Below are 18,702 nucleotides of genomic sequence, written 5' to 3' on the forward strand. Positions count from 1 at the left end.
GCCTGATTCCACTAAGGGAAATTTATTCCGCTTGGTATTGTGTTCCAGTTTGGCTGCGTGCCTGTAATATGGCAGCTGCCGAGTTCAAGAGAGAGGGGGAAAATGCCGTGCTTGAAATGCACCATCTTGTCGCGTGGGATGGGCAGCTGTCTCTTATCGGGAAGCAATACCAAGAACACACCGTGGCACCGCAATTTTCGAATGTAACAGAAAATTTGCCTCCTGATATATTCACAATTGAACAGGCTCCGTTTTCGATTGCATCTTAAAGTCGCTTGCATTCTTCTAGGAGGGGAGATTGGGGACACACAGTTTAGGTTAGTTTCTTGACCATTTGCCCTTTAAATCTTGATGTTTCTGTACACACAGCAGTATGCTGCGACCTTATTTCATCCAGTGATCTTGACAACAAAGTAAGAAAGGCAACCATTTCAGATGGAGCGATGGAAAAGTGCTGCTGGAAAGCTATTGCAGATTTCCTAATCCCTTATAGTGAGGTTTACATAATCCCCCATTGGTGAAGAGGTACATGCCTAGACACATTCAGTTTAAAAGTACATGGATAGGATATGTATTTACCATTTTTGCCTCATTTCAAATCAATTAGTTTAAAGTAATTTCCATGGACAAGCATTAAAGGATGTGTTCTATAAAAGGCTTAATTTCTTGAGAGCAATGAAACAACAACATACAACTGCCAATGACTGCAGACAAAGTAATGACAGGTGTAGGCAAAGTAACACACATACACTACACCCACTCACTCACTCTTTTGAATCTTCTTTTGGTACGTAAGGTAGAAAATATAAAGTGAAAGAGACTAGGGGATTTTTGCAGGGCATACAGGCTTTCGTCACGAGAGTGAAGCAAAGTCTGCTCTCCATCCGAGGGCGAGTACTTGTTCGTGAGTCAGCTGGATGCCTCCCTTTTGCATCCATCCCATGTGCTTTGTCGCCTTTGTGCTATAGTAGAAGTCATCCTCATCGTCGCTATAGAGGTCAAAGTACTCCCAGGCATTGTCCATGTTTGGCCTGGATGTGGTCACTACCTTAACGGTCCTCCTCAAAACTCGGATGACGATCCACGCCAGGATGCAGTGCCAGAGAAAGAGCACAAAGATGGTGAGGCCGATGCCCTCCTCGCGGCGCCACTCGCGCCCCGTCATGCTGAGGGTGCAACCGATTTGCACCAACCACGTGCCCTGCACCAGCGAGCAGCCGCACCGCAGCCACGCCAGCTGGTCGAGTTCCGGTACCAGCAGTTCTCCTACCACCACCAGGGCGGAGAAGTAGATCATGGTGCACACGGGCGTGTACATGCACTTGTCCACACTCGCGGGTAGACCCCCCAGGTGGGCTGCCATCAGGGCGTACTCACACAGCAGGGCAAGGAGAATGCATGGCTTGATCCATATCCGCATCCACGTCTTGTAGAAGTCGCAGGAGAGGAGAACCACGCTGTACAGCGCGTAAGGCAGCCACACCACGTAGACGAACCAGCGTGCTTCTTCATCCATCTTGGTGTTGCCCCTCTCAATGTGTGGCAACATCTCGATGAGGAGGATGACGGTAACACTGGTGGCAACCATGACCCCCTCAATCCAGGACCTCTTGAAGCACTGCTCAATCATCACACCCTCCATCTCCTCCTCAACTTCCGATTTGTCCGTGCGGTAGCGCGTGAACTTGACGTAGCTCTCCTTGAACGTCCAGCCGATGGCGATAAAGAACATGAAAGACCCAAAGACCGTGAAGTCCTGCCAGGTGACGGCCATCTTGCTCTGCAGCCGCAAAGGGTTGACCAATGGGAATTCCTGGTCAGTGGGAAGTCAGTTGGAGTGACAAAAGAATGGACATGTATGGGCAATGATGGGAAGGTGAACTTCTTGTCACCTGTTATGACACATCATGCCCTGCCGCGTCCATTAATCTGTAGAGAGAGAAAAACAAGACATGGCGATGAATAGAGTGAAGAAACTATTCTCTGGCACTCTGCTACACAAACTGGGGGGGGGGGGGGGTTGGGGCTGCTCATCCGAACTTCAAGAGCAGTTTGATCCTTTCCCATTCCCCCTACCCAATTTCTCAATTGTATTATCCTAAGGGGCCAACTGTCAACAACAATAAACACAAGTAACATACTTATAATAATGTATTTACAGTGTACAACATATTCATATTACTTCAATATAGAGGAATATGATAACGCTTGCAATCTGGGGTTTGGATCTGTAGAGAAATTCCCCGAGGCACCACTTTGATGAACATATAGATATTATTCACTGCAATTTTGCATTTCCAATGGATGATTGATGCAAAACATGCTAATCAAATGCAAGAGATGGGGATTGAGTTCGTATTCCCTTGGTTACCTTTGCTAGCTTCCTCTGGGTATCCCTCGAATTACCATGAACATCTTTCATTTTCACTTACCCCCCCCCCCCCAAAAAAAAAAAAAAAATGAAAAAATGAAAAAGAAGCCACTGTACTACTTTTTCATCTAGAGAAGATGTTAAACTCACGAATGTCTGGATACTCTAGGACCCTGTTTTTGAGATCTAATTCTTTGGCCAACATGCATGAGTCACATGATCGTCAGGAATACATTTGAATTTTTTGAGTGACATAAAAGAATCCTGAAAATTGCAAGTAAGTTTTTTGGCTGTTCCGTAATGCTATTCATATTAAGCTTACAAATCAAAATAAATTATTTGGTTTTTATGGACGTAATAACAGTGCCCTCAATCGTATTATGATTATAGTAAGGAAAGAAATTTTTACAGCCAAATGCAAAAATTGTTTGCCAGTTTTTGAACAAATCATGTCAGCGATAAAAAGTTATCTGAAAGAAAAGAAATTTATGAAAAAGTGGTTACATTTCACTAAATGTTTCTGATTGTGTTTTCTTATGAAATGATTTGTCAGGTAATTTTCTGACACTTTGAAAAGAATTTGCAATTTATAATTGATTTTTGTAACTGTTTGCTGTTCTTATTGTATTTAGAATGGCCAAGAATATCATGAGTTAAATCTGCATGTACATACATATCTCTTTTTGTATATATTTGTGTGTATGATATTATTTGATAAAGGAACCCTGTGGAAGTCACTCTCTGGGATCCTGTCCCCCTCCCTGCTCCACCCCCCCCCCCCCAAAAAAAAAAGAAAGAAAAGAAAACGAACACGAACACAAAAAAAAAAATGAGAAAAAAATTCATTTGAGTAGCTTTATATTAGCTGACCCAAAGAAAAGATTTCTCCAAAAACCTGGTCAAACTCAGACAAGAGTTTCTTCAAAAACAAGAAGAGGAAAATGTTAGAAAGATACAAGTAAGAGATGACACTTGATGGATGATACATGACAGATGCACAACCTGATTGCAATGGCTCAAGCGAGCTTTTGCTGAGAGAGCTATGAAACCTGTTACCCATAGCAACTGAACTCGGCCACCACTTACGCAGTTGAAACAATATTGCTACGTTGGAAAGCAGAAAAGGATTCAGATTAAAAAAAGAAAAAAGGAAGAAAATGATATACAGGGTACCGGAGAGCAAAGGAAAATTTGAAAAAACAAATAATACATTGTTTTTCCCAAAACTCTCGAAGGCAAAGATAAACCGAGGCTGGAGAAAGGAGAACATGTACACATAGTATAAGAAGATTTGGGAGAAGGAACAGAGGCAGAAAACATGCTTATATATTGTGAGGAAATGAAGCCTGCTGAGCAAAGGGAACTTGCGGTTGGAAGGAAATGTCAGGAAAAAGAGAAGTGAGATACATATAAATACATCTACAGATAGATAGATAGATAGATAGATAGATAGATAGATAGATAGATAGATAGATATTAGATAGATAGATAGATAGATAGATAGACAGATTAGATAGATATTAGATAGATAGATAGATAGATAGATAGACTGATAGATAGATAGACTGATAGATAGATAGATAGATAGATAGATAGATAAATAAATAAATAGATAGATAGATAGATAGATAGATAGATAGATAGAAAGATATAGATAAATAGATAGATAGATAGATAAATAGACTGATAGATAGATAGACTGATAGATAGATAGATAGATAGATAGATAGATAGAAAGATATAGATAAATAGATAGATAGATAGATAGATAGATAGACTGATAGATAGATAGACTGATAGATAGATAGATAGATAGATAGATAAATAAATAGATAGATAGATAAATAGATAGATAGATAGATAGATAGATAGACTGATAGATAGATAGACTGATAGATAGATAGATAGATAGATAGATAAATAGATAGATAGATAGATAGATAGATATAGATAGATAGATAGATAGATAGATAGATAGATAGATATAGATAGATAGATAGATAGATAGATAGATAGATAGATAGGTAGGTAGGTAGATAGATAGATATAGGTAGACAGACAGATAGAGAGTAGATAGAGAGACAGACAGACGGGAAGAACTATACTGCAGGGAAATAGGAGTGAACAGAAAGGACACTCTAGAATTGCATATCAGTTCTGTTCTAATTTTCTGCGTGACAGCAGATCGTCCGACAGTCCACGCCGTTGCAATCCAGGCGGGCAAAAAAATCAATGCGAATCGGTAGGAACCGCTAGTTTGATTCAAGCTGAAAAGCTATCCATAAATTGTCATTCATTTCCGGGCATTGATGGGAGAAATGGATATAGCTAACTTTCGGGGCGCACTGAACCAAACGCTCTCCAATCAGGCAGTTGTGTCAGCTATTTTGCGGGGGCGGACGGCAGTTTGGATGCCGCAGGGCCCTGGAGTGAATGGTGTGGCCACATTTCAATCACTTTCAGCAGTTTCATGCTACATTTAAGCTTGGGAGGGGATTTTACATCCTTCAGCTGCGCAGTCAGCAGCGGGGGAAAATTGCACCGTCCTCTCAAAATGTCATCATCGCAAAAGGAGCAGTGAACTACCTGCCTAGTAAAATTCTCAACAGAAAAAAAAAACAAAAAACAAAGACAAACAAACACCTCGTATAATGTATCAAACAAAACAAACCATCACTAAACAAATTCGTTTATACACAACAGTGGCACTGGAAGAAAAATGAATGTATCATCGTCGAAATCCAATGTGACAAATAGTAACACTCTCTTATTCCATATATATAGACACCCCAATAGGCAAGCAATATATGTATTTTTTTTAATATGTCTGAGTGTGATGATAAATACAGATAATAAACAGCAAAAAGCATGTATAGGTACACGTATTCTTCATTCCCTTATTCCATACGCATTGGGAAACCATATACCTCATTCTCTATTGTAGAAAATTGAAAGTAGAATTACATCTATTTCTAATTATAACAATAATATTTGTTCCTAATTATTATTGCTAATTATATTACATACATAATTATTGGTAACATACTACTTTCTCTACGGTAGAAATTGAAAGTAGAATTGCATATTTTATCTGGCATACTACCAGTAGGCCCGGTTTTTCTTTCAGTGAGATAACCTACAGTTCTTCTGTCAGCTTTTCTCGAAGCTTATTCATCTAGATACACGTATCATATCAAAGGTCTGGGGGTATATCAAACAGCTTAAGTGACTTTGCTACATTTGCTGCTATACCAAAGAATGACACATCCAGCCCCGATCGTGACAAAGCTTGGTTAAGATTATGTCTGCAAAGCAAAACAGCAAGATGAATAGGATTCTACGAGCACGGAAATGCCATTCTAAGTCATTCTATTCCATGAAACTTGCTACCAGTGACTCTCCCTAGGCCTGGGTGTGGTTGGGTGTGGTACAAATCCCACACCATAGGCGCCGGAAGTGGGAGGGCAGGGGGGGCGGCCGCCCCCCCCCCCCCCCCCCCCCCCCAATCCAAAAAGTGGGGGGGGGGCAAAACGCATTTTTGCCCCCCCCCCCCAAAAAAAAAAGCCCCCCCTCCCCCCCAAAAAAATGATAATAATGATAATAAAAATAAGTGAACAAACAAAGAAAATAAAATAAATATGTATATATATGAATAAAAGGGAAAAAATATGGCTACAAACGGCAGCTTTTGGACTGTAAAATGTCAAAATTTTCAAGCTCGCTCGCTTCGCTCGCTCGCATCCAGCAGTTGAGCCCGGTGCGCCTCCCCCTTAATTTCTAAAGCGAAAAACATAGCTACGACGGCAGTTGTTGGACTCTAGAATGTCAAAATTTTAAAGCTCGCTCGCTTCGCTCGCTCGCATTGAATCGTTATGCCATTCTCCTAATATTGCTGCCAGTAATTGCCAGTAGTTGCGCCCGATGCCCCCACCCCTTAATTTCCAAAGCGAAAGATAAATATAGCTACAAACGGGAGTTTGGGGACTGTAAAATGTCAAAATTTTCAAGCTCGCTCGCTTCGCTCGCTCGCATTGAATCGTTATGCCACTCTCCTAATGTCGCTGCCAGTAATTGCCAGCAGTTGCGTCCGATGCCCCACCCCTTAATTTCCAAAGCGAAAGATATAGCTACAAACGGGAGTTTTGGGACTGTAAAATGTCAAAATTCTCAAGCTCGCTCGCTTTTGCCCGCTCGCATTGAATCGTTATGCCATTCTCCTAATGTTGCTGCCAGTAATTGCCAGCAGTTGCGCCCGGTGCGCCTCCCCCTTAATTTCTAAAGCGAAAAACATAGCTACGACGGCAGTTGTTGGACTCTATAGAATGTCAAAATTTTAAAGCTCGCTCGCTTCGCTCGCTCGCATTGAATCGTTATGCCAGTCTCCTAATGTTGCTGCCAATAATTGCCAGCAGTTGCGCCCGATGCGCCCCCATTTGTTTCAAAGCGAAATATGTAGCTACAATTAAAACTCCAGTGTTGGAACTGTAGAATATCAAAATTTTCAAGCTCGCTCGCTTCGCTCGCTCGCATTTTATTGTTATGCCATTCACCTTATGTTGCTGACTGTATATAATTTGTCGATCGTTTCACACCGTCATTCCATAATCCATGTAAGGAAAACTTACAATGTTCCTCAATGACTGCGTTGTTGAATGTATCACATTCCGTAATGTATTGTAGTCCCATTGTTGCTCACGCACACACGCACAAGCATACAGACCGTCAAAATTACTTTATGGTTCCCCCCATGTTTCAACCCACCGTACGCCACTTTACATATATATAATGTATATATATATATATAATAGATGTGTGTGCGTGTGTGTGTGTGTGTGTGTGTATGTGTATATTGTGTAACATATGCATGGTCTAATCTTGAGCCCCCTCCAATGTTTGCCCCCCCCCCCCCCAATCCAAAACTGCTTCCGGCGCGCTTGTCCCACACTCATTATCACAAGTCTGTATATGGATGCAAGAAGGGAAATGTGAGGTGTTTAAAGAATGAGGGAGGAAGGGAGAGACAGACAGACAGAAATAGACCGGTAAAGGTATGATCAAATGTGGAGAAAAAGCAGTAGAGGAATACAGGTACAGGATGAACCACGAAAAAAAGACTAAAGACATGTAGAGTGGGAGTATAAAGTGAAAGACTGCACATGCTAGGCAATGACTACAAGAAAATGCAAAACTCTAAAAATGTACAGAGCCCCCCCCCCTCCCCACACATACAAACATTTAAAAAAGAGGTGAATTACAGAGAAGACAAATAAAAAGAATAAGACTATAACGTATGGAAATAACCAAAGAAAAGGTATTCAAAGAACAGAGACTGCAAACATAACTATCTCTTAAACGGGGGATTCTCCCGCCTATAATCGCCCTATAACTAACTGGAGAACCTGATCTCATGAATATGCACACAATATTTATGTGTACACGTCCCTTTTGCCCTGGCCTGGAAGATCTCGGGATATAGAATGTTCTCTCGTGCTTTCTTACAGTGTAGGGGGTTAGGGGGTTACCCTCCCCCCAGCTTTTCCTTCCTTTTTTTTTTCTTGCTTGTTAGTAGAGCAGAGAAGTGGCAGCAAAAAAACAAACAAACATGTGAAGACTTTCTTTTTTTTTTTGCTCTCAGCAGATGTTGGGTAGAGAAATGGTGGTAAAAAGTATGAAAACCTTTTTTTTAATTATTTTTTTGTTTGTTTGCCAAGGTTCAAACTGAACTTCACACCTCCCTCTCTTAGCAAAAAGCTAGATCTGCCCCTGTCTTAGCCTTATTGTTGAAGACTATATAATCACAACTACAGTTGGGCGGGAGAAAGCTACATTTTCACTCAAGAAAATACACGCATATCACAAGCCGAAGACACATGACTAGAGCGGGAGTAATTCCAATTCAAGCAGGAGGGTGGGAAATTTTGAGAAAATGTCATTAAAGCGAGAGATCTACCCCTGAAATGGGGGAGGTGGAGTCTCTGACAGAGTACAGAAGTGTGTGCCAGGAAAGGGATTCTAACAAGGGACTCCTTTCCCGAATGGTAATCACTGCCCTAATGAGACGGCGGAAACATGGCCTTGCGCGGGTCCTGCGGCACCATGAGCTGCTGATCTGTGTGTTACCCCTCTGATTCACAGGAGAACAGGGCAATTTGAGAAGTCAACATACACCCTTAATGGCATTAAATCCTATTCCTTTGCACTGACTGCACAATGCATCCCCCCCCCCCACCACCACCACCCCCGCCCCCATGCGTGCAACAGACTCAAGGACTTGAATGGATGCAACACAGGTGAAATATAGCTAACTCGGAGACCTCACATAATAGCCATGATCTTTTAGCTTAAAAAAAGACTTTGAAAATGAGGTAATTCAAGGTAGTTCTGCCAATATCCATGTAAAAAATATCAATGGTAACAGACCCCAAAATTATGTCTACTACACACAAATAGATCACTAGATTGTTAGATAATGGTTGAGTTTGCCTTTGCATCATTCCTGCATCATCGTGTGGGAACATTCATGACACAACCATCTCAGTCTGCCTTGAAATATCTAGTCAAACAAAATACAGTCTTCCCCGGATTTGGAAAAGTTTCAGGCACATCCTTCATGGAACGTTAGGATTGTAAGGATCAAAAGAGTGGTACAATAATTCTCACACTTGATAGTTTCTCATCTAGTTGTTTAACAGGTTCCCTACGAGACTACTAGCAGCTGCAGATACGTAAACATCCCAATTCGACAAATCCATCTTTCGACTAGTCAGAACAGTTCACATCAATAAACATTGCAGTGTCTCCTTCCATCTGTAAGTATTCCGCTTTGATGTATTTGTTATGTGCATGCAAATATTATGTTTCTACGTATATTGGGTAAACAGATAAAATTTGATAAATACATGTAGACAATGTATTGCCAAAATAGCTTTATCCCTTCCTCTCTACTTACAGTTGATGTATAGCTTTCTTTCTCTTATAAACATCTATTCTGTATTGAGCAAATGACTAGGCAAATGCCTACATGAAATCATATATATATATATATATATATATATATATGCATATATATGGAGCTCGTTATTAGCGGTGGCCTGGTAGCTAAAATTCAAAATGAACTTTTGCTTTCTTTTCATTTCGGACCACCATATTTTCTGTTTTGGATCTCCAACATGTCAAATTAAACGATTTTAGTGGCCCAAACGAATATCATAACAATTATGATGATGCTAATAATAACAATAATAATAATAATAATAATAATAATAATAATAATAATAATAATAATAATAATAATTGTTATTATTATCATTATTATTATTACTATCATTTCATAAAGAGAGAGAGAGGGAGAGCGAGAAAGAGAGATGAAATATATACATTTGTGTGTGAATACATTCTATGTATCTTCAAAGCTTCATGCGGCATATTTTATTCACTGACAAAGATTTAAACTGGCATTGCCAACGTGTTGATTCAAGCACTGCCATGATGCCTAAAGATATGTCAACGCCAGCACTTACTAATCAAATAATGTGATAATTTGATTATCGCTGCAGAGTCAGTGATTGATGGGGGAAATTCTGTCACTGCTCTGAAATTTCCCTGTCTCAAACCGAACGAGGGAAATTTGATACCAATTCAGCCGTGCGGCACTCCAAACCGCTGTGTCATTCTTTGCCCGCAGCATTAAACATATTCCACGATCCAGGCTAGAAGCATGTGCATGCAATATTCAGTACAAACTTCCAGGAAGCTCCAAACTAATATATGTAACTTCTTTTTTAACATTTCTCTCTTCGCCCCCCCCCCCCTCCTTTCTCCCTCTCGCTCTCTCTGTTCTATAGCGCACTGTATTTATTATGAAGTAGAGTCGCTATGTGCAAAAACTTCACATCTAATGAAGATTTCACAATATGACGATGAGTTGCTTCCTGTGTACCGGATATTAAATAGACTTAAATTCGATGAGATTAACATCTAGCACTTCAACTAGGTGCAAGTATTTGGTTTAATTTTTTCCTTTTCTTTTTTTTCTTTTTTTTTTGGGGGGGGGATCCAGATATGAGTTTCTAGATATGGCAGACATAATATGGCACCTACAGTACTACATTCAAAATTGACACTGCACTTGGAATTCTCTCTCATTTCTCATCAAGCAGTTATCTTATGGAGTGTATTTTACTGTATCATGATTGCTCAAATATCACAATGATAACGATTACAATAACACTGATGATAATTTTGTTCATATACAGAATGGTCGTAATGACAACAATAGTAATGATCATGGTAATAGTACTATTCACAGACAAAATAGTGGTCATGAAAGCAATAACGATTATAACTATGATGATTACAATACTGTTAATGACAACGATGATACTATCAGAAACATTATAATTCTAACAATAACAAAAATAATGTTCTTGACCCGAAAATCACAGGAACTCATTCAACCTGTTTTAAACAAAGGACATGAGGGAAGAATGGAGAAATACAAATAGTTGGAATCCAAAAATGGAGAATGAAAGAAGGAAAGAAAGAAAGACAGAATGAAATAAAGAAAGAAGGATGCTCATAGACAGAAACAGAAGTTTTGAGTGTGAAGGAAGAAGGACAAGGTTTCAAACAGACATGAAATGAATAAGCGAATGTTTCAGTACGAATGACAGATTATAAAGAGTGAAAGTTGGGAGGGAAATAGGAGGTATAGAGAAAGACACAAAGCATAATTATAGAGATGAAACATGCAGATGAACTTATTGGATGGGAGCTACGATAGAGCTATTAAATCTCTCTTGAAAGACACAAAAGGGTGGGCAGAACAGTATAAAATTAGTGAGTCTAGAGATGGGTAGATAAAGCTTGGGTGTAGGTTAAATGGTTTGGAGGTGATGGTGGTGGGTGGGAGGGGGGGGGGGAGGAGGAACCAGAAGACTTTAATATGAGTGCCGTCTGCCTGCTATCATTGAAAAAAAAAATGTAAATTTAGAGATAAGTAAGAAGTGATGAGGGAAGTCATGTGGGGGTGGGGGGGGCAGGGAATAGAACATAAGTGATATGAATCTGCCATGGGCTCCATAAACAGAGAGATAGGAAGAATATCATGGGTAAAAAATCGGAGAAAATATTCATCAGTTTTGAGTTTTATTGATAGTGATTGGGGAGGGGATGGCATCTCGAAAGGGACACCAAAAGAATGAAAATTGGAGTAAATGTCTGACTTTAATGAAACCCTTGGATAGAGAGAGATGGGGTATAGAACATCATAAAGAGAAAAAGAAATACATGTACCCGACTCTGGAGCTGGATATATATAGAGATTGGAATAGTGGTGGTGATGGGGGGGGGGGGGGGGGGGGGAGGGAAGGTCATTGGCAGAATTGACAATGAGCTGCCATGTGTGCAGACACAGAAAGATATACAGCACACCACAGGAGGCCTTCATTTCAACCACAAGGACTTCGTGACATTTTCTCTTAGAAGTCATTCAAGAAAAAAAAGCATGAAAGAAGAGGCATCGTCTGTCATGAAATGCTGTTCTCCACTGAAAGAACCACAAGAGAAAAAATAAAAAGCAGCAAGAGAAAAGTGCCCCCAGAGGAAGTGACTTAAGTGCAGCCATCAGATACCAGTCTCATGGGGGTGGTCAACTAAATGTCACTTAGTTGTTGACTTGTCTTTCTCTCCCCCCTCCCCCCACCCTGTCTCTCTCTCTCTCTCTCTCTGTCTCTCTCTTTCATTCTCTCCATGTTTTTGCTCTCACAATGATGTAATCTCTATTTGGTCATCAAACATATTCGGTGTAGAAACATGTGTTACCTTGTTAAGGACGCATAACCAATCCTATGTTTTCATATGCCATTATCTCCTTTGCTGTGTACTCTGCCATAAACAAACCCAATGTATGTATGTATACATCTACTAGTATGCCATTTGAACCAACCTATGTCTGCCCGATCCTATACTTGTACTTGTGAAGAGTACAAAATTGCTATTAAGTGTACATTATTGGCCCTGTTCAGCAGGCTCTATTCAGGCCCCTTTCAGGCTAGGATTAATTTATGTGGACGAAATAAAATGCTACAAAATTAATGATGCAACACTGAAAAACAAATGATGGCGACTATGATGTGCTTCATCATCCTTCATCGTATAATCTCTTAACTAAGTTAATAATCCATGCCAGTGTGTCAGTAAACCTAGGTTATCGAAGCATTCATGCATGATAGAAATCTTAACCGCGAGAATGAGTTTACTATAGTTTAGACACAGAAAGTACTAAAAGTGCAGGACATCCCCGCGTTCACTTTTAAAGCGAATGTTTTCACATTCACCTCAGGAGCCTGGGTTACGCTTTTCAGTCTGCACATAGCGAGACACTCCAAATTTAGTCACACACACTGGGGAGATTCAAGACAACGCTGCATGTGCATCCACACGCAAGAGTAAAATGCCCATGAGTTTACCCACCTGCCCGTAACAAATGGCAACGTCTGTCAAGTCAGTGTGACGCATCGGTTTCCCTCATGATTTCAAGCGTGTAACTCGACAGTCTATACGCATGCGTGCGTGCTATGAACAAATTACAAATTTGAATCTAGAAAAAGAGAAACAAAAACAAAGCAACACAAAACCAGGGCAGCGTTTTTGCCACAATGTAGCGTTATAGTTATCTGCAGGCTGGTTCATAGTATAGGAAGAAAGCGTGCTGTTCATTTCTCTTTTCGGGTTGTGAAGGGCTTCAAGTAATGCAAGTATAAACATTGTGTCGCAATTCAATGTGGGCATTTTTCTCATTAAAGTGATAATCTTTGTTGACCTCATTAATTTTGCAACTCTGTCTCATTACCTGTCATTGGGGAAATTTTCTGTCAAGCTTGATTTCTGCAGAATGTGATGGCTAGAATTTTGCAAATTACAGCCAAAATGTGTTTGCGTTGAAAGACATGTTTTGCTCCCGTCTGGAACATTGAGAGTAAAAGACCATCATCCCAATCACTCTCCACTCTCAAACTTGGCCGAGGAGCAGGGCATAGCCTTTTGTGGGTGGAAGAAAATCAATACTGGTGGGTCATCAGCCATGAATTGGGATGAGTAGCTGGTTTCATTGTTACTCTTTATTTCATCCTGCAGAATATATGGCACTTCGGTCAGCTGTCGGTAGGCAGTACAGGGTAAAAGCCAGGAATTTCTTTAGATGGTCTCCCAAATATCAAAGGCATATATAGAGATCGTTTGAATGAGGACTTAATGATACCTTCTCTAATGTCCGTCAGAGAGAGGCACACCATGTGATGAGAGAATATTAGTGCTGGATGTCACCGTCCCGACAAGATCGTTGGCGTGCTTCCAGCGGTGTAATCCATTCTGCAAATTACCCTCCCAAATCCGACACACAATAAGGTGCCCGACTAATGTGTCCTTTAGCACAGACCCTAATACAGCTATCACTTCGAATTGACAAACACAGTATCTGATGGACTAATGGGTCCTGTAATACACACTTTCTCATTCCAAACACATGTCAAAATGGACCCCGGTCAAGAGAAACTGGCTCCATGTGCTTCAGAAATCAATAGTAAGGGTTGTCGTTTTACAAAAACACGCACGCTTCACTTTGCCGAGTACTCGAATGCGGGGACTCGAATGACTTTTCACGCCAAATTGGGTCGAGGCGACAGCAAATCGGTAAACCCGACGACAATACAACTCAACCAGTTCTTTCTCGATTTATAAACAGCAACAACACCTTCGTCCTTTGAAAACGGACCATGTGACTCTTTAATTCTACAGCTCATTTTGTTTTATCAAAGTGAGGATTTGTATTATTCTGATAGCATAAACTCTGCTTGAGAAAAAGCACTTAAAAAACGATGCCACAATGTATAATATTGTTATCCTCAGCTTAATTTGCCCATTCTGTTGCCCATAGTTATGTCTTTAACCCCTCTGGTGCTTTGCTCGCCTGCTGTCACACATACACTGGTTTGCTTTCTTTGAGGATTGCGACCAATGTCGTGAAACTAATATTGTCAGGAACCAAAGATTACCACGTCATCATAATCCCCATTGTACGTCACGACGGTCATCCTGTAGTGTTGAACATGGTCGCATTACCACACCTGAATGGGCTTTCTAAGTATATAGGTCAATTTTGAACCAAATTTTTATATTTGATACTGAATGTTGATGAAAAGTACTTGGACACACAAAGGGTTAATTAACTCCCTCTGATATGAAATCACCATAGAGTGAGTTAACAACTAGACCCATCAATCAAGTATACCATAGACAATCGGTGCACGGCCCATGAGGACCGCTGTCTGAAGCATCTTCTGCTGATACACAAGGTAGTGTTGCCTTTGGGTATGTATGGCAGTGCCAATACAACCATCTTTTGGCAATGCCAAATGTATGCTTTAGTTTTGTGGGGTGCCAGCAACAACCATAAAAATGCAAAGTCTCTGTGAAATGGTTGCTTTCAAGAAGCAAGTATACTGTTTGTTTGTCACAGATAAAAATGAGAAAGCAATGACTGTTAAATCTCTTGTTGAAGGATAAAAGGGTGGGATCCAGTTTTTAAAAGTGCTATAGGCAGTTTTTAAAAGTGCTATAGGCAATTTTTATGCCAAATGCTGTTACATGACAGCTAAGATTGGGAGGATATCATGAAATTGGCTCTATTTTCTTCATGACGCCATATTCCTCATTAGGGCCTACAATTCAATCTCCACATTCCGGTGAAGCACATTCCTCTGACCACTGATTAAAAACGAGAAGAGGGCATCTCTAAATCATCATCTCATTTCACACACACACACCCTGCCTTCTGCTTTCTACCATAATACAGGGAAGCAAGTCCCTTTTTAAATGCATGTGCATCAACAACTGGTAATATATACACACACAGACTTCGCCCTCCTCCCCCCCCCAAAAAAAAAGAACTCCTCCACAACATTGGCTGCCCATCACCTCATACACCCCTCCCAGGTGTTTCCTTTCTCTTCCTTTGCTGATCAAGTTGTCTATCAGCGCCTACGCACATGCCCCATGCATAAAGGGCCTGCTCAAGATTCAACACCGCTGAAATCGAGACGACAAGGCAGACTTATAGGGGAGTTTGGGGACAAAATGTGAGGGCGCTTGCACTTTATGCAGATAGGGGGGGGGGGGAGATTCGGCGGATTGATAGTAGAAGGGGGAGGAGAAGGGGGAGAGATGTAAGTGTGTATATATTTGTGTGTGTGCATAAATGTGTGTATGTGTGTGTGTCAGACAGGGAAACGGATCAGAAATTCAGGCACTATTAGTCATTGTTAAGAATGAATGTTATCTACGCAATAAGAACGTATATCACACTTTCTGCCACACACAGGCCTACCAAGTTTGGATAAACATTTCAGAAGTGAAAAATCATGCCCAACAATTACTGGCAGTTCTCTGAAGTGCGAAAAAAAAATCCTGCAAGTTATTACATCCAAGCAACGATTCTGATGTATCGTATCTTATATGAATTCCTCCCGTCTCTAATTCATTCTTTCAAGGATCATCTACCCATCACCTTGTCTAACCAAAATTGCCGTCAGACAGATAGGGCCATTAGGGCCGCACATGGCCATCGAACCCTTCACATTGACACAATCACCTAGGACCGAGAGGCCAGACCTAACCAATGGTATTTGATCAACAGTTCAACACGGCTGCAAATTTGCTATAGGGCCATGTAATTATCACTACCCAGGAACTCGTCTTCTCTCCTTTCATCCTTCCCCTCATTTCCACTGCGGTGGAACTGAAATTGGAGAAATCTCTGGAAAAAAAAATGGTGAAACTCTCCCCTGCTGAAGAAGCAGACATGTGATATCATCAAACAACTTGCCTCGGGTAGAGCCGCGAGTCATTTAGGACATTGAATCCAGGCTAAGTCGTCTGATTACCAGCAAATGTGGGGCACTTTTTTGCCGACACAAGCAAGCGGTAGCCAGAGTATCCCGTGTCGACTGAGTAAGCCGTTAACTCCTCTTTCCTCTTCCTCTCCACAGAGCGCTTTGCTTCTAATGTTTAAACACGCTACACTGGCAAGGGTAAATTGAATGAATTTGCTTCTGTTCCTAAGTGTGACTCCATAGTACTCGCGCTCCTAATTCAATAGACAGAAATAATCCCATCCTCTTCTTCTCCTCACCACCCCACCCCCACCGTATACATCCCAAGAGAGAAGGATGTTCCTGATGCAGACTTGAGTTACCTGAGAATACATTGTGCACGTCTGCAGTTTTCTTGATACACTATTCTCTCAGTCACGGCTATATTCCCAGGTGTTATAATTTCAGAAAAACCGAGTACTCGTTGCCTGCAACATCCAGGGGCAACATCTAACGTGATAAACTCATTGCTGCACTTATTACGTGGTCTTACTGAGGCATCGGCTTTTGACAAACCAGAGAGCTGATGTTGTGTGTTTGCTGAAGACACTTTATACTCTAACATTCAGAGAAAATGAAAAGAACTTGGTTAAATATTTCAGCCTTAACTTTCTCGGCATGACCAGTGTGAGCTGAACAGTCATCATAGATGCTCTTCTGTTCAGAGCTTACTATCTTGTGGTAAAACTGAAACACCCAACATCGTAATAATCACAGAAACAACTACAAAAAAGGAACACTTAGTCTTCAATGCCAATACCCAAGTTCATAAACAGCAGGTGAGCTATATAGTACGAATCGACACATGCTAATCGGATGTAACATGGTGATAATCATTATGTAGACTGACAGAATAAGACTAATATCTGTAGCGGTTATACAATATGTACACTACATTTTGACCAGCTCAGTTAGCAGTTTGATAGGATACTTGGCAAGTATTTGACTGATATCAATGGATTGTAGTCAGGTGGGAAAGAGGTTAGTAGGAATGAACTAATTTAGAATTCATGGTAAACGTAGACCTTTGCCAAGAAAGATAGTACAGACATAGACAACTTCTATTTACTATAGTAAATAGAAGTTCAGCTTTAAGACTGTGTGAATGTTGGTACATTCTACGATGACTGCACACAAGTTTTGTTTATTATTCTTCTATATTTTGACCAACAAAGAGTCAGTTATTTGAAATTGCTGGGGTACAAAAAAAGCATAAATATGGAATTGTTTGTCTCTACTTCGTGTGAATGACACTGTTCTGTTAAATTGCTTAAACCTTACGACCTATTGGCATGCAGGGACATGCACTCAAACTCCAGTAATAATAATGATAATGATAATAATGATGATGATGATGATGGAAATGATAACAATAATCATCATCATCATCATCATCATCATTATCATCATCATCATCAACATCATCATTATCATCATCATCATTATCATCATCATCATCATTATCAACATCATCATTATCATGATCATGATCATCATTATCATCATCATCATCATCGTTAGCATCATCATAGTGGCAACTCATGAATCACGTGAAAACTGGTGCATGGGGGGGGGGGGGGAGAGAAGGGGGTGAGCTAGGGTACATTCATATATTACAAGAGGGCATTCATCATCTTCTGAAAATAGATAATGATGAACCACACAAAGAAAGTGTCTCGCCCAATCCTTTTAAGTGCAAGTTGACAGCCATCTTGTCTCACTGTGCCTTTATAAAATCCTCAAGAGTGGCAGGCCCTTTACCCTTTCAAAAATTGATATGGAGTTTGAGGCAGTCTGACTGTGACAGTCAACCACTCCGACCGCTTCATCTCACTAGTAGTTTGTCCTCTCTTGTCTTTTTGTTTTATTTCTTGTAGTTGTTGGGGGTTTTCATATACTTTTTTTTTTCAAGAGTTGGGATACAGGAAACCTAATACCTCCCCCATCAATAGGAACAAGTATGTAGCCATGCCATCGAGGGCTAGAGAAACGATGGAAACCGAGTCCAGTGTGTATATAATGTGGGAGGCTTCTGTTTGTTCATCTGCCTTCCCAGTGTTGATAACCGAGCGCAACTGCCTTCGTCAACGAGGCAAGTTGCAAGTTTCTTCCACGTATAAGCCCATCACAGCTTGGGCGAACATGTATATTACATGCACGGTTAGTATCGTGTGTCACATCTTAATGTGGAGGCTCTCTTGTTTGGCCTTAAATAAGCAAAGATGCTATCATGCTGTGAATAATCTACCTTTTCCCTTCCACAGATTCTCCGTAAAGAATGTGATAGTGAATGTTTATACTATCAGATGTTTTGTTAGTGTCAACCCTCCGTTCCATTAATCTTGATAATATCTATGGCTCTCTAGTGATGACATTCAGAAAATACAGTATTGTTTCAAGTAA

At 40.6% G+C, this 18,702-nt stretch overlaps 1 protein-coding gene across 1 annotated transcript; it reads right to left on the reverse strand.

Annotated features, from left to right (window-relative positions):
* Positions 1 to 853: 853 nt before the first annotated feature.
* Positions 854 to 1,774, reverse strand: LOC139723183 (uncharacterized). Its single transcript, XM_071634439.1, has one exon. The coding sequence runs from the start codon at positions 1,772 to 1,774 to the stop codon at positions 854 to 856; it is 921 nt and encodes a 306-aa protein (XP_071490540.1).
* Positions 1,775 to 18,702: the final 16,928 nt, after the last annotated feature.

Source organism: Diadema antillarum, unplaced genomic scaffold, assembly GCF_040938485.1.
Source record: "Diadema antillarum isolate AM-2024a unplaced genomic scaffold, OU_Dant_1.0 scf00000182, whole genome shotgun sequence".
Taxonomy (NCBI): Eukaryota; Metazoa; Echinodermata; class Echinoidea; order Diadematoida; family Diadematidae; genus Diadema; species Diadema antillarum.